The sequence below is a fragment of the Spodoptera frugiperda genome, chromosome 21, assembly GCF_023101765.2.
Source record: "Spodoptera frugiperda isolate SF20-4 chromosome 21, AGI-APGP_CSIRO_Sfru_2.0, whole genome shotgun sequence".
NCBI lineage: Eukaryota > Metazoa > Arthropoda > Insecta > Lepidoptera > Noctuidae > Spodoptera > Spodoptera frugiperda.
In genome coordinates, this window is record NC_064232.1 from 4,037,153 (window position 1) to 4,052,689 (window position 15,537).

At 43.1% G+C, this 15,537-nt stretch overlaps 1 protein-coding gene across 2 annotated transcripts in view; it reads right to left on the reverse strand.

The window, feature by feature from the left end:
- The window catches only part of LOC118280504 (anoctamin-4), a 28,707-nt gene that overhangs the window by 9,685 nt on the left and 3,485 nt on the right, over positions 1–15,537 (reverse strand). For both annotated transcript variants that reach the window (XM_035600580.2, XM_035600582.2), the window contains exons 5-16: positions 12,314–12,394; positions 11,085–11,216; positions 10,502–10,684; positions 8,380–8,522; positions 7,558–7,660; positions 6,751–6,858; positions 6,156–6,361; positions 5,606–5,772; positions 4,332–4,408; positions 3,055–3,195; positions 2,050–2,214; positions 633–776 (exon numbers count right to left, since the gene is read on the reverse strand). In XM_035600580.2, the coding sequence (XP_035456473.2) occupies positions 633–776; positions 2,050–2,214; positions 3,055–3,195; positions 4,332–4,408; positions 5,606–5,772; positions 6,156–6,361; positions 6,751–6,858; positions 7,558–7,660; positions 8,380–8,522; positions 10,502–10,684; positions 11,085–11,216; positions 12,314–12,394 (1,650 nt within the window). The remainder of the gene's footprint in view (positions 1–632; positions 777–2,049; positions 2,215–3,054; positions 3,196–4,331; positions 4,409–5,605; positions 5,773–6,155; positions 6,362–6,750; positions 6,859–7,557; positions 7,661–8,379; positions 8,523–10,501; positions 10,685–11,084; positions 11,217–12,313; positions 12,395–15,537) is intronic.

Genomic DNA, 15,537 nt, shown 5'->3' on the forward strand with positions numbered 1-15,537 from the left:
TCCGAAACCGAAACCGATATAAAAAATCCACTATCCGTATTCATATCCATAACATCCCTGGTTCCAATAGATGGGGTGATTCAAGAGGAAAGTTTTTTGAAAATCTTGTGACCCGCCTCAGCTTTGCAATGGCGATATGTTACGCATGTATTATACACTAGCTACTTCCGCGCGGTTTCACCCGCTCTGCTTGGCTCCTATTGGTCATAGCGTGATGTTTTATAGCCTATAGCCTTCCTCAATAAATGCTCTATTCAACACAAAAAGAATTATTCAAATCGGACCAGTAGTTCTGGAGATTAGCGCGCGACTGCCTCGTTGGTCGAGTGGGTCTCGGGTTCGATTCCCGGGTCGGACAAAGTATTACTGGGCTTTTTTCGGATTTTTGAAAATTTCTCAGTAGTAGCACGGAGTCTGGAATTGTGTCCAGGATATGGCAATAGGCTCACCACCTATTACATGGGACTTAAAACACAAATGGTGAAAAGTGGGTGTACATTGTATAGCGGCATTATGTGCCGTAATGTGCACCTCTGCCTATCCCTTCGGGGATAAAAGGCGTGACGTTGTGTGTGTGTGTGTGTTAACGTAAAAACTATTATTTATGTATAACTGGTTATTATAATACTAACTTTAAAGAAGGCGATATAGATGAGAGAAGCGTAGAAATTGATAAAATCAAAGAAGAATATCTTGAATGTGTAGGAGTCTTCATACTCAGTCTGCGTGCGAGGATTCTCAATGTTTGTTAGGTACAGTGCTATTCGTCCGTATATCTGAAATAAATGTGACTATTAATGTTACTGATAGATAAGCCTCTTTTTAATGGGTAAGTCATCCAATTGCTCCTCCAGCCTTGGGTGCCCCACCGCCAATTCCTCAGGGATGTGGTCGGCGACGGCGACCTCTCGCGCCCGGCACTGGTTCAGGCCATGGTGCGGAGCGAGAGGGACTGGGATGCCGTCTCCTCCTTCTGCGAAGCAGTCATGCTAGCTAAGGAGGAGGCGGGGCGCGTGAGAGAACGAACCTCCTCACGCACGTTGCGAGAGACACTCCGGGCGTCGGGGATCACGACGATCTCCAGCCACCGTAAGTGCGGGCCTGCAGACGGCGAGCAAGGGTAGCTCATCGCCCGACCAGAACCAGACCCGTGCGTGCGGCGCGGCGCGTTTCGCGTGCGCCCCAAAGAGTTATCAGACCACCACAGATGGGGCCCAGTAGGGCTGATGCCTGATCCGGAGCTGCGGACTACCTAGCGGGTTTACCGGGGCTCCGGCTCGACAAGCAGGAGTAGAAACGTGGTGGTTTTAGTCTGTAAGAGTCTGACACTCCCTCTAGCCTCGCCCTGGCGAGAGAAGTCATTGGATGATTTTCCCCCCTCAAAAAAAAAAGCCTTAGGTACCGCGAGAGGGACTGTTCCTTAATTATTGTTGGTATTCAAGAAGCGGCATAGTTGCGTCCGTCACTCCTCACACGATACAAATCCATCAAAACATGAATTTAAAAAACCGTTCCCGTATCGTTTGTTATGTTATCTAGAAACCGTGCAATTGATATGTATACTCCCTTTTTGTTACACGTTGTAGACATAGACATATTTTGTAGGTCCGTCGCGGTCTTTTTCAAGTTTGCTTTACTTTTAAAGTAATCGAAAGGCTCAAATAAACGTGGGTTTATTCGAGAGCGAGTCCAGCGCTTTCGTTTCGATTACTTTAAACGTAAAGCAAACTCGTACTAAGGGTATTGAAAGTTGTTGAACTCGGTCTTTAAGCCTCGTTGGTCTGGTGGCCGCAAGTGCTACTGCCGGATAAGGTGTCTCGGGTTCGATTTCCGGGTCGGGCAAAGTATTACAGGGCTTTTTTTGGTTTTTCGAAATGTTCTTAGTAGTAGAACGGAGTCTGAAATCGTGCCTATAATATGGCAATAGGCTCACCCCCTATTACATGGGACTTATAACACAAAATAATGGTCAAAAGTGGGTGTACATTGTGCAGCTCTGCCTGCCTATGCGGGGATAGAAGGCGTGAAAATACATTAGTTTTTGCTTACCCTAGTCATAATCATGATGATGATTAAATTAATGATGGCAGCGGTCATGGTGGTGAAGAGCTTGGCGTGGCTCTGGATGAAGTATCCCGAGCCTCCGTAGATCACGGTCACCATGGATACTCTATATACAATGATGCCCAACACCGTAGTCACAACAATTGCGATCTGATGGAAGAGACACATAGGAATTAGGAAAAGAGCACCCAGCTACACTGACGGACAGACTGACAGACTATTATTTATTTCTTAATTTGTTGATATTTCAAAAGTACTTATTTATGGTTTAATTGGAATGATTTGACTTTGGCTTTGACTTTGACTTTGATATTGACTTTGACCCAGTCAGTTTTGAGGAGTTGAGTAAAGTACAGTTATGTACCTATAAATAGCTTTTGCCGGCGGCTTCGTGCGCGTTGCTGTGGGATAAGAAGTGATATTCCAGACCAAACTTGTTCCAAATTTCATCCCGATACATTCAGCCGTGATTGAGTAACAAGCATACACACAAACTTTCGCTTTTGCAATATTAACTAGCAGGTTTGCTGGTGGCGAACTCCGTTTCGCCACCAATGATTTTCGCTGTTCTGCTTTTGTCTTGAATTTTTCCAAAATTTTCTTTGCTATAAACCTCACGGAGCCCGAGACCATTCCATCGAATGCAAACCGTGGAAATCGGTTCGTGGGTTGTGGAATTATAGCGTTAGGAAAGAAAACCCGACTTTTTTTTTACGTTTGATCGGTCGACGTTTGGCCGCTATCTCACCTGCTGGTAAGTGATGAAGCGGCCTACGATGGAGCACGTCTACCCATAAGCAACCTATTCACTCGGGTTTTGAAGACACCCAGGTTATACCCATCAGGAAACACAGACTCCAGCAAGGAGTTCCACACCCTAGCAGTTCGCACAAGGAAGCTTGAAGCGAAGCGCTTCGTGCGAGTGGGTGGGATATATCTACTATGAAGCTTACTTATTTGTATATTATAGATAAGGTGACATTTTATTACACAGAATAGCACAGCCGAGCCGCTGATAATGAACTTGAATGTTTTCTGCCCGGTAGACAAATATGGCTCCTGCTCTCTCGTCACGGGATTAGTTCGGAACGTCTTCGCTGCAGTCTCGAATTCTGGTCGTGGGAATTCATCCTGAAACATATGAGAACAAGGTATATTAGGTCTTTTTTTTTGAGGGGGGAAAATCATCCAATCATTTCTCCCGCCTTGAGCGAGGCGGGAGGGAGTGTCAGACTCTTACTGACTAAACCCACCCCGTTCCTACTCCTGCTTTTCGAGCCGAAGCCCCGGTAAACCCGCTAGGTAGTCCGCAGCTCCGGAGGCATCTGCCCTACTGAATCTCATCTGCGGTGGTCTGATGGCTTTTTGCGGCGCGCGCAGAAAAGGTATAGTAGGTCTACCTTTCTATTTTTGAGGAGGCAATATCATCAAGTTACTTTAATTGTGAGAGGAAGTTTCAGACTCTTGCTCACACTGTCGAGAGTGAAATGTGGGAGAGCCTTGCTTCGGCTCGAATGGGCCAGCTCGACCGGAGTGAAACCACGGTCTCACAGACAACCGATGTGAATCAACGCTTGCGTTGTGTTCCGTTATGTATAATGTAAGTGAGATTACTGGAGGACCAATTACTCCCTTCCCAATTCCCGATTCCCCAAAAACCCTCGAATTCCTTATTATTATTAAGCTTGATATTTTTTATGGGGATGGGACAAAAGAACAGACTACCTGATGTTAAGTGGACACCGCCGTCATTACCTTTCAACACGTCAGGTGCTACAAGTGCCTCACTGGTATTTTGAAGAGGGTTAGGTCTTGGATGACCTCACTTTAACGGTGAAATACTAGACATACTAGTTAAGTTTCTAATCGACTTCCCCAATAGATTTTCTGTCTGTACGTCCGCATCGAAGCGAGATCGCGTTCGGCGCTCTGATTAGTTGGTTCATTCGCAGCGGCAAATCAGAGCGCCGAACACGCTCTAATTTCCTTTTCGTTCTTCGTTAAGTGTGGGAGAGCCATGCTTCGGCACGAATGATACGACGGCCTCACCGAAAACCGACGTGAAACAACCCTTGCGTTGTGTTTCGTTGTGTGAGTGAATCTTCACAATTCCCGATTCCCAAATAACCCTTAAATTCCTAACCCCCAAAACGCCGGCAACGCACTTGTAACGCCTCTGATGTTTCAAGTGTCCATGGGCGGCGGCGATTGCTTACCATCAGGTGATACGTCTGCTCGTTTACAATCTCGTACTAAGGGTACAGTACCTGATCAACGACGCTCAAATCCCACTCCCATTTTAACACGGACTGTTTTCGTTTCCAAAACTCAAGGAACGATGTCGCTGAAAAATACAAGAAAATTAAACGTAGAATGGATTTATTGGAAGCCCCTTCTTTCAGGGTGGAAAATCATCCAATTACTATTTCTCTCACCTTGGGCAAGGCGAGAGGAGTGTCAGACTCTTACTGACTAAAAACCACCCCGTTCCTACTCCTGCTTTCCGAGTCGGAGCCCCGGTAAACCCGCTAGGTAGTCCGCAGCTCCGGATCAAGCATCAGCCCTAATGGGCCCCATCTGTGGTGGTCTGATGGCTCTTTGAGGCTATTTATCCCCAGAACGTTAGACGCCTTTTGAAGGTTTCCCCCATCATAAAAAAGGCCCACCGCATACGATCACTCGTTTACGAAACTGCGTCAACATCACTTTGACGTTGGAGAACGTCGCTTTGTCATTGGAAAATGTCGCTTTGACATTGGATAACGTTACTTTGACATTGCACACTGTCTCTTTTACATTGCACACTGTCACTTTAACTTTATGGTAGTTTTTTCCTCAAAAGTCTACTACAGAATCAACTTGCACGGTTCTCTCACATTTCGACTTGATTTGTTTGAACTTTTAAAAGCGACTATGTTCTTTGAGTCTGTTTCGGTAAATTACTTCGAGTAGTCCGATAGAAAAATAAAATCATATCATTTCATTTCACAACGTCGCTTTGACATTGGACTCTGTCACTTTGACATTGGACTCTGTCACTTTGACATTGGACACTGTCACTTTGACATTGGACTCTGTCACTATGACATTGGATTCTATCACTTTGACATTGGACACTGTCATTGTGACATTGGATCACTTTGGACTCTGTCACTTTGACATTGGACACTGTCACTTTGACATTGGACAACGTCGCTTTGCCACGGTTACTCATCGAGCTAAACAAAACCAGTTTCTCATGACCTCGCTTTGTATGATTTTTTCACACATTCGACGGTCAGTATATATAGATTTGCATGGCTTTACGTGCAGCTATATAAACCTAGGCTTGACATTTTTTTTTATACCACGAAATCCCAAGTTCCACCTGATGGTAAGTGGTTACCGTGGCTTATGAACGCTTGCAACACTTGGGGCATTACATGCACTTTGCCGACTCTTAAGAAATCTTGGAGTACACCATATTGTAGCCTACTGGCAACACCTCGGCAGGGAGTTACGTACCATGGCCATATACCATAAAGTATCATGGTCTACTTACCCCAGAAAGACATAAATACTGCGAAGAAGACGGTTGCAGGGTTGTCGAAGAGGTAGGTCAGGTTGGCGAAGAGACAGGAGTCTGATAGCTTCAGGTATTTGCAAGCTTTATCACAGAGAGGGCAGAGGGTCGAGTTGCCTGGCCCATTAGGGTCACATATCTCTTTACTGCAAATAGAGAGAGTTATCGGTAATAAAGGTTCCTAAAACCATTTTCCGTCAAAATTCCTTGAAAGATAGAAAGTGATATGTAATCGTACATACATACATACATAACCTCACGCCTGTCTCCCATGGGGCAGGCAGAGACAATGGAACGCCAATTGCCACGGTTCTTACACACTTCTTTCGCTTCATCAACAGTCATGTTACCTTTTACACCTTACCTTTTGTTTTTTAATGGGGGAAAATGATCTAATGACTCGCTTTGGGCGAGGCGGGGAGTGTCGGACTCTTACTGACTAAAAACCACCCCGTTCCTACTCCTGCTTTTCGAGTCGAAGCCCCGGTAAACCCGCTAGGTAGTCCGCAGCACCGGAATGTAACCTTACCTTGGAATATTATCGTCAGAATCCATGCTAGTCAACCCATATATGAAGCAGCAGGTTCCTACTACAGCCGCGGGCACCAGCATCCTGGTGTAGAAGCCAAGCCAGCAGAAATAGACGGCGATCTTATCACCGAAGTACCTTCGGACTAGCCAGAGAGGTTGCTGCTTATACCATTTGCGGAGACGAGCCCATTCTAGGTACAATAGCTGAAAGTAGTAGAAGTAATGAGAATTATGAGAGAAGAGAAGACAAGGTGAGTGTGCGGGGGAATTGCACAGCTTGATTCCCCCTAGTCCTTTCCATCATCGAACCACAAGACAATCGGCGAGGCGTCACCGTTTCATGGTAGATATCCCACCCACTCGCACGAAGCGCTTCGCTTCAAGCTTCCCTGTGCGAACTGCTAAGGAGTGAAACTCTTTGCCGGAGTCTGTGTTTCCTGATGGGTATAACTTGGGTGTCTTCAAAGCCCGAGTGAATAGGTTGCTTATGGGCAGACGTGCTCCATTGTAAACGTACGTTCTGAAGTGCCTTCTCGGTCTATTTGAAATAAATATTTTTGATTTTGACTAAATGTAATAATACAGGTACTTACTCTTCTATCAGTAACGGTTCCATCAGACATGTTCCTCTCATACCTTCCTTCGTGCAGAGGGAAGCAGGCACTGTAGGCTGTGTCTTTTAGCAAACGCATGATACCCATCTGCGGCCATAGAAGACAACTAAGTATAGTATGTAGTATTCTATAGGGTGACTGGTAATTAGTGAACGATATTTAAACACGTGATTGTACTCGGGATTACAAACAACTTTCCCAAAGAAACTGTTGTTGTATACTCATTAGTTTTATTTTTATCACAGTAACAAAACAATAAAATTGCATTATCACGCGCGCCCAAATCCAGTTTATATTGGTCTCACTTTGTATGATTTTTCTGCACATTCAAAGATCAGTTTACATTGGTTTTACATAGCTTGATGTGTTTTCAGCTTTCTATGGGTGTTGGTAACACCCATAGAAAGCCACCTATCGATCGATAGTCCATTGATGGCATCGATCAACATCGGTCGACATTAATCAATTGGTGTTGTAGCTTTAATTGATCCACGGATACCAATCGACTAACCAATCGATCGATTGCTCGTCGACGGCATCGGTGGACGTATATTGATTATATTCCGGTTGGAAACTATCAATCGACATCGACCAATCCATTCCACCATCGATCGATGGTATCTATCGGCTATCGATCGATTGGTGCAGTAGAAACTATCGATTGACGTCGACTAATCCATTCTACCATCGATCGATGACTTCGATCGACGATCGCTCGATTGGTGTCGTATGATTTCAATAATCTGTGAGTGGATATGTGAGTGACGTCATTGTGATGTGTCTTACCTTGGTGCTGTTGTTGTCATATTTGGCTCTTGCTAGTATCTGCATGACTAGTAGACTCCTCTGTGCTGATGAGAAGTTTGTGTGCCGGTCTTTTAGTATAAATCTGTCAGGATAAATAAATAATTCACATTTTTAAGGTATGATGACGGGGTATGAACACATCGAAAGGCGTGCCAAGAAGCTAATCAATGATGATGCGCTTGTGGAGGCCCGGCTTCAATGCCTTGAACACAGACGCAAAATTTGCAAGCATTTTTTTAAAAAAAAACGTTGCCCCGTTTCAGGATTTTGTCCTGTGTCGTGGGTGGTTTTACAAACATACAAGTTTACATACACACGACACCCAGACCCGAAACAACAATTTGTGGATCACACAAAGAGTTGCTCCGTGCGGGAACCGAACCCGCTACACGTTGTGCGGCAGCCAGTTGCCTAGCCACCGCACCAACCGTGCAGTCCTTCGTTTTCGGTATTTTACCAGATACATTTCGGAGATTGTACCTTTCCATCATCGAACCACAATACAAAAGTGCCACCGCTTCATGGTAGATATCCTACCCACTCGCACGAAGCGCTTAGCTTCAAGCTTCCTTATGCAAACAGCTAGGAGAGGAATTATTTGCCGGAGTCTGTGTTTCATGATGGTATGACCTGGATGTCTTTAAGGCCCAAGTAAATAGGTTGCTTATGGGCAGACGTGCTCCATCGTATGCCGCATCTTCACTTACCATCAGGCGAGATAGGGGCCAATATATACAAAAATTAAAATGAAATCACATTATTTATAATATTAGTAAGACCTATATAATAAGGATGTCTCACATTTCGTCCCGTCTCCTCCAGCGCTGTTCAGCTCCATAGAATGACGGTTCCGGTGTTACTGCAGTATACTCGAACTCATACAATTTCCTCAATCGGTGGTAGCATTTTAAATACCAGGCTGTGTTCTTCTTCTCTTTTTCAAGCTGAAGAAATAATAAGAATGATAGAAAAAATCTCTTTACTTGGCTCACGGTTGGACATGGTTGAGAGTAAAAGCGGGAAATAGTGTCAATGGTGCTTTACACTCTGTAATGTCGAGTAAAATTATATCCAGCAAAGCTCGACTTGCGGTAATACAGCGTGTACTAGCATCTACACTTATGTATGATAGTGAATCATGGGTGTGGCAGAAGAAGCAGGATTAATGCGATGGAAATGAGAGCCCTGAGAAGTATGTTTGGAGTAAAATTTAGTGATCGAGTGAAAAATAGTGTTGTTAGAGAAAAGTGTGGTTTGAAAGACGATCTAGTGACAAGGATTGAAAAGGGAATGTTACGATGGTTTGGACATGTAGAAAGGATGGATGAAAGCAAATTTACGAAAGAAATATACAAGGCAAATATGAGTGGGACCGTCGGTAGAGGGTGCCCCAGACGGACATATAGCGACCAGATTGGCGATTTATTAAAAAAGGGTCAAATTAAAAGTACCTTTAACCGACGAGCCTGCATGAAAAGACTGATGACTGTTGATGATGCGAAAGAAGTGTGTAAGAACCGAGGCAATTGGCGTTCCATTGCCTCTGCCTACCCCTATGGGAGACAGGCGTGAGGTTATGTATGTATGTATGTGTGGCTCACGAGGTTGTCGACATGTGGAATGTGGATTCGGCTATAGCTGTGTACTCACTTATCTATGTAGCACGTAACGTATCAGATACAGTATCAACCTGCAAATGGTACGGCCGGTTCACGGTCCGCAGCGTACCTATACTTATTATTCTGTGACCTAGCTACGAACCTTTGTGTTCGCAGTGATACCGCCACGGATCGCAGCGGGCTCGTTACGTACTCACTGGATATTGTATATCTAAAGGCGGGTCTACGCTAGACGAACTGAGCACGAGCGAAGCACAAGCGGAGCCGTTCTCGGCTTCGTCGTTCGCGGCGTCAAGTGTGGACGTACAACGAACCAACACACTGCGAGCGCGAAGCAAGTCCAAAAACCGACAAATGGCGGAACGCAGCCGAGCACGAACGAAATGCTCGCTCGTTCGAGACTTGTAAAGGTCGATTTACATCAAACGAGCGAATGCTCATTCTATCCCCACTACAGCTAATTCTTCTAGTGTAAACAGGCGTTGAGCATTCCTTCGTTGTTCTTAGTGCGTTCGCAAAGATTCTATGGAATATTCTAAGAATGCTCGCTCGCTTGATGTAAACGGCGCAAGAGCGCGCGAACAGTTGCTTAGATCGTTCTAGCGAGTTCGGACGTGCTCGCGCCACTGAGCGGTCTCATCAAAGCGTTTTAGTGTTCTAGCTCTAGCTCTATGTTCGTTTGATGTAAATCGATACCTCTAGCTTTCGTTTACACTAAAAGATTACGAAAGAATGCTCTTGTTCTAGCTCTAGCTCTATGTTCGTTTGATGTAAATCGACCTTAAGTTGGTCCACACTAGACGAATTGTGTTCGGCCCGAGCTCCGCTCGTGCTTGGCTCTCCTAGCGTAGACGCAGCTTAATACGTTACGCGCTACACAGCTAAGTGAGTACCCATCGTGTCGGCCAATGTGTTCATCCCTAAAAGCCTCGACATCCATCTTAGGAGGCTGGCGTTGGGTCAATGGATTAAGGGCCTGATGCAGAAGGTAGTGCTCCTCAAACGTATTGTGAGGAGGTTTCTGTCTCTGGAGTCCTAACCACCGGTAGCTTAGGCCATGCTCCCGATACCGGTCGGCTCATATTTTTGTATTTTTATAATATATTCGTTGATATTTGTTACCGGAGGCCCAGTCACCACCCCTCCAAATCTTCCATATCCCCGATTCCCCAACCACCTTTAACGCCAACCAACGCACTTGTAAAGCCTCTGGTGTTTCAAGTGTCCATGTGCGCCGGCGATTGCTTACCACCAGGTGATCCGTCTGCTCGTTTACTGGCTTATAGTATAAAAAAGCAAAATACCTGTTCCGAAGTTTCAATAGGTATGGTAATGAACCGTTTCGTTGGCATTTTCATTCCGATCAGCTCGGCCACCTTCAACTCCGTCTTTCGAGGTATATGGATTTTGAGGAACCAAGTCTTATGGTCCCAGGATAAGCATTTGTCTTCTAATTCCAATTCTAGACCTTCTTTTTCTAAGTTTTCCTGTAAATATATTAAATTTTCACAAAGAAAGTAGTATTTAAGTGTGAGAGAGCCATGCTTTTGCAAAAATGGGCTGGCTCGACTGGAGTAATGCCACGACTTCACAGAAAACCGACGTGACACAACGCTTGCGTAACGCCTCTAGAGTTTCGGGTGTCCATGGACGGAGGCGATTGCTTACCATCAGGTGATCCGTCTGCTCGTTTATCGGCTTATATCATAACTTTTTTTTTCAGCGGAGTAAATCATTCATTTTTCCTGCCTTGGGCTGCCTTCGCTCTCTAAACTCTTACTGACTAAATACCAGCCCGTTCCTACTCCTGCTTTGAGCCGTAGTCCCGGTAACCCGTTACATTATCCGCAGCTCTTGAAGTCTTTTATAACCCTACGTGACTCTTACATGAAATGTCTTCCTATACGCTCTCTTCCTTATCTCACTCTCTGATGTGGCCATTGGATCTTCTTCATACGCTAACACAATGTCTATTTTCCGTTTCCCGTCGCGGAAGAACAGAGATTCTGGATCCAGACCCTGAATATGAATATGACAAGAATTGGATACTATGGTCTTTGGTATTACACGCAATGTCACGCCTTTTATCCCCGAAGGGGTAGGCAGAGGCGCACATTACGGCACGTAATGCCGCTATACAATGTACACATGCATCATTTTTCACCATTGGTATAACACCAATGGTGAAAAGTCCCATGTAATAGAGAGTGAGCCTATTGCTATATACTGGACACAATTTCAGACTCCGTGCTACTACTGATAAATTATCTAAAAACCGAAAAAAAGCCCAGTAATACTTTGCCTGACCCGTTGTTGGGAATCGAACCCGAGACTCGTTAGTCGAGCGGTCGCAAACGCATCTCAAATAAAATATTTAAGACCGTCTTTGTAACCATATCTTTATTAATGTTTATTTTTTTGTATTATTTTTATAAACACCTTCGCTACGGCAATAAAATGGATTACTTCCTCCTGGTAGCGGTACATAAACATGGCGGATCCCGCACCGGCAGTTTCACATTTCGCTCCGGCTGAAAGTCCCGCGGCGGGCCGATTATGGGCGATCCGCAGTGAACGTGTTAATGATGTACAATAAAGATTAATCTATCTATCTATCTAAAGGTGAAGCTTCACCCGCATCTGGCCAAAGTTTGCATACGGGTTATAGTGGGTTGGACTTCCCAACATAATTTAGTCTGAGTATCCTTCTTAAATTAAATTCCTTAAATAAATTCGTTCTTCTTTAAATTAACACATTCACTGCGGATGCATAATCGGTCTGCGGGTCTTCCAGTTAGTGCGGACGCGAAATGTGAGAACTTTCCGCCGGTGCGGGACTTGACAGGACATTATAGTATTGGCAGGCTCAAAAGGTCCGCCACGCACTGTCTGAAAGTTTATGTCAGGCTTGTTTGGACCGCCACCGCACCAGGTGAAAGTACATAATTAATTTTCTTACCGCAGCGAAGGTTTTAAGGGACACCACTTCACTCCTTTTTTTATAAAGATAGAAAATTATCAAATGACTCCTTCTATTCTGGGTGGAGGAGTGAGTGGGAGTGTTGGTACTGTTGGTCTCTAACTGACTATGCACCACCCTGTTGTTTTCTACTCACATCCACATTGAATACTCGTCCCACACAGTCGTCCTTTGGTGTTCTCTTTTTACGTTTTCTCTTTTGTTGGCCTGGTTGGATCTGAAAGAACAACATCGTGTTTGAATATTTAAAGTGTGGGGGGCCATGCTTCGGCTCGAATGGGCCGGCCGACGGCTCGACGGCTCGACGGCCTCACAGAAAACCGACGTGAAACAACGCTTGCGTTGTGTTTCGTTATGTGAGTGAGGTTACTGGAGGCCCAATTTCCCCCTTCCCAATCTTCCCAAACCCCGATTTCCCAACAACCCTTAAATTCCTAAAAGGCCGGGAACGTAATTGTAACACCTCTGGTATTTTAAGTGTCTATGTGCGGCGGCGATTGCTTACCATCAGGTGATACGTCTACTCGTTTACTTGCTTGTTCCATAAAAAAAATATAAATTAGTATTTTTTTATTTATAACCTAACCTTTTCAACGAATGCAAAACCGTGAAAACGGTTCGTGCGTTCTGGAGTTATATCGTCAGGAAGGAAAACCCGACTAATTATTTTTATATTATAGAGAAAGAAGAAGATAAAAATAAACTTTAAACTCTTTGGAAGATACAAAACCAAAACTCTTTGACGAAATCTGTCATGGTCACCAATCACCCGACATAACCAATCACAATAAATGACAAGAAACCTAACAACGCAAATTGTCAACTGTCATCACCCCGGAAAACTTTATAATAAATAAACAAAACAATTCAATAATAAGGAAATAAACAGTTTTAACAAATAAAACTATACAGATGCGAAAGAATACAGATCGATTAGAAGGATGCGACGAAAGAAAGTATAGAAATTGCAAATGACAGATCCATGTTCGACAAGAATAAGATTCTTTATATTAGCTCTGAATACCGGCGATCTTTTATGTGAACAAAACAAAAAGGAAGACTATTATAATATAACCTATGCCATTCTAGCACCAATTACAATATTCACCGTGTATATAGCTATAGGAACGTTGTACATTGGCGCTATAAGGAATGTGTACGCGTCGAAATTCTTGCAAGCGTATTTTTTAGCGTTCTGCATTTTCTTAGAGATCTTCCTCGCTACTACTGTTTTCCAATCTGAAGATTTAAAGCCTCAACCATTGTTACTATATTTGAGAATCATCCCCCTTAGTATCGTCATTTTAAGTGCTATAGATTTTGTGATAGTGATCGCGACGCACGTCTTTACGTTTGAACCAGCTGATGAAACACCGTCTGCTTTCGAGTTGACTAATAGGAATACGCAATCGAAATTGGAACCGTTGTGATGTTAGTTTATGTTTATTTTAATATATGTTTTTTTTTATTTTGGTTTGTCGTTTTAATTATTGCACATTTATCTGATTATTATACTGTAATCATTAGAACTTGAGACGGGATATTTACCACGTTTCGTCCGTGATCATGACGCTTGCAACAGTGCCGAAATATCGGAAACTCATAAATAATGAAAAACATGGTAAATGTTAGTGACCATGTCAGTTTAAAAACTTATAAAATAGAATAACATTTAAAAATAGGAGCCGATCAGTAGCGGGAGCATGCTTTTGCACCCATAAGAGGCACTGGGTGTAAAACCCCCACGGTGCAACGTCTGTTTCAGCATAACCTTAGGCAGTTTTTCCTAGAGTTCCACCTATATATGCAAACGTGGCCTTAAAGATCCGTCTGTCCTAAAATCTTGAAATCGCTAACCTCCAAAGGCCGGCAACGCTCTTGTAACTCTTCTGGTGTTTTTGGTATCCATGGGCGGTGTCCATTGCTTACCATTCATCCCCTAGCCGCAACATGGCCCTATCACATAAAAATGTCAAAATTGTATACTAATAGATACCCTTTACATTTTATTTTCTCCGCCCCTTAAACTAAAGACCCCGCCCCTTATACTCAACTGTTGATAAAGATGGTAGTGGATGAGACAGAGGTTGCACTCTCTGCAGGTATACTGCAGGGATGGCGAACCATTGGCACGCGTGCCATTAATGGCATGCATGCATATTTTGAGCACAAAATGTATAGGATACATTTTGCCTGTCGCTATTTTCAGATATGAATAACATTAAAGATTTAGAGTTACACAAATGACTTAAGTTAAGCATGAATTTAGCTTAACGTAATACCAAAAAAAAAAAAATGTTGTTTTGATGACACTATATGAACCTCAGTAAACCATTCTTTTAAATAAAAAACAATTTTAACATAATTAAAGGTTTTTTAAGAGTGATAATTGAACGACGTTTTTTATTCTAAAAAAACCGACTTCAAAAAATAAATATTCCAAAACAAATTAATATGCACTAAAAAGTAAAAAAATAATTGCGTATTTTTCGACAACTTAATAGATCAACTAACTTTACTAACTCATCACACACATTATAATGTAAGTAGGTACAATTATTGTTACTTCTGGAGTCGGTGTCAGCCAACTAAGATGGGTTTGTTATTTACCTATTATCACAACAAAACATTACAGTTTTACACCAGTTGTAAGTAGGTAGTTAACCACCACTCCGCCCGTGCCGTGCCCGTGCCGTGCTAGTTGTTGGCGTTTCCTAGGCTGACACCGACTCCAAAAATAACAATAATTGTACCTACTTACATTATAATGTGTGTGATGAGTTAGTAAAGTTAGTTGATCTATTAAGTTGTCGAAAAATACGCAATTATTTTTTTTACTTTTTAGTGCATATTAATTTGTTTTGGAATATTTATTTTTTGAAGTCGGTTTTTTTTTGTTAAAATTGTTTTTTATTTCTTGATTTTTAGTGAATTACTTATTTGAGTATGGGTAGACCTATTAAACGCGTTGCTCATATGAGAGAGCGCCGTTTATACCAATAATATTAATATCTATCCATATTGACGCATAAGTACATTATTTTCAAATGTATATTAACCTGATACCCTAACTTATGATCTGCTGAGCCGACAGCTGACAGTAACCTGTTCATAAACCACATACATAGTTAGTTGTCAAACACACAAACAGATTAGGTAGATACCTACATATACAGTCATGTAGGTAACTCAGACAGCACATCAAGCTACCCATCATTCTATACCAGATATGCTACTATCTGTCCTGAATTTTATGGTTACTGAGAAAGATAAGCTAGTATGCATCACTTAAATGTAAACGCAGAGCTCACTCTGCTCATTTTTAAGGAGTTCCCTGGATTATCTTCCACATTTATGGTC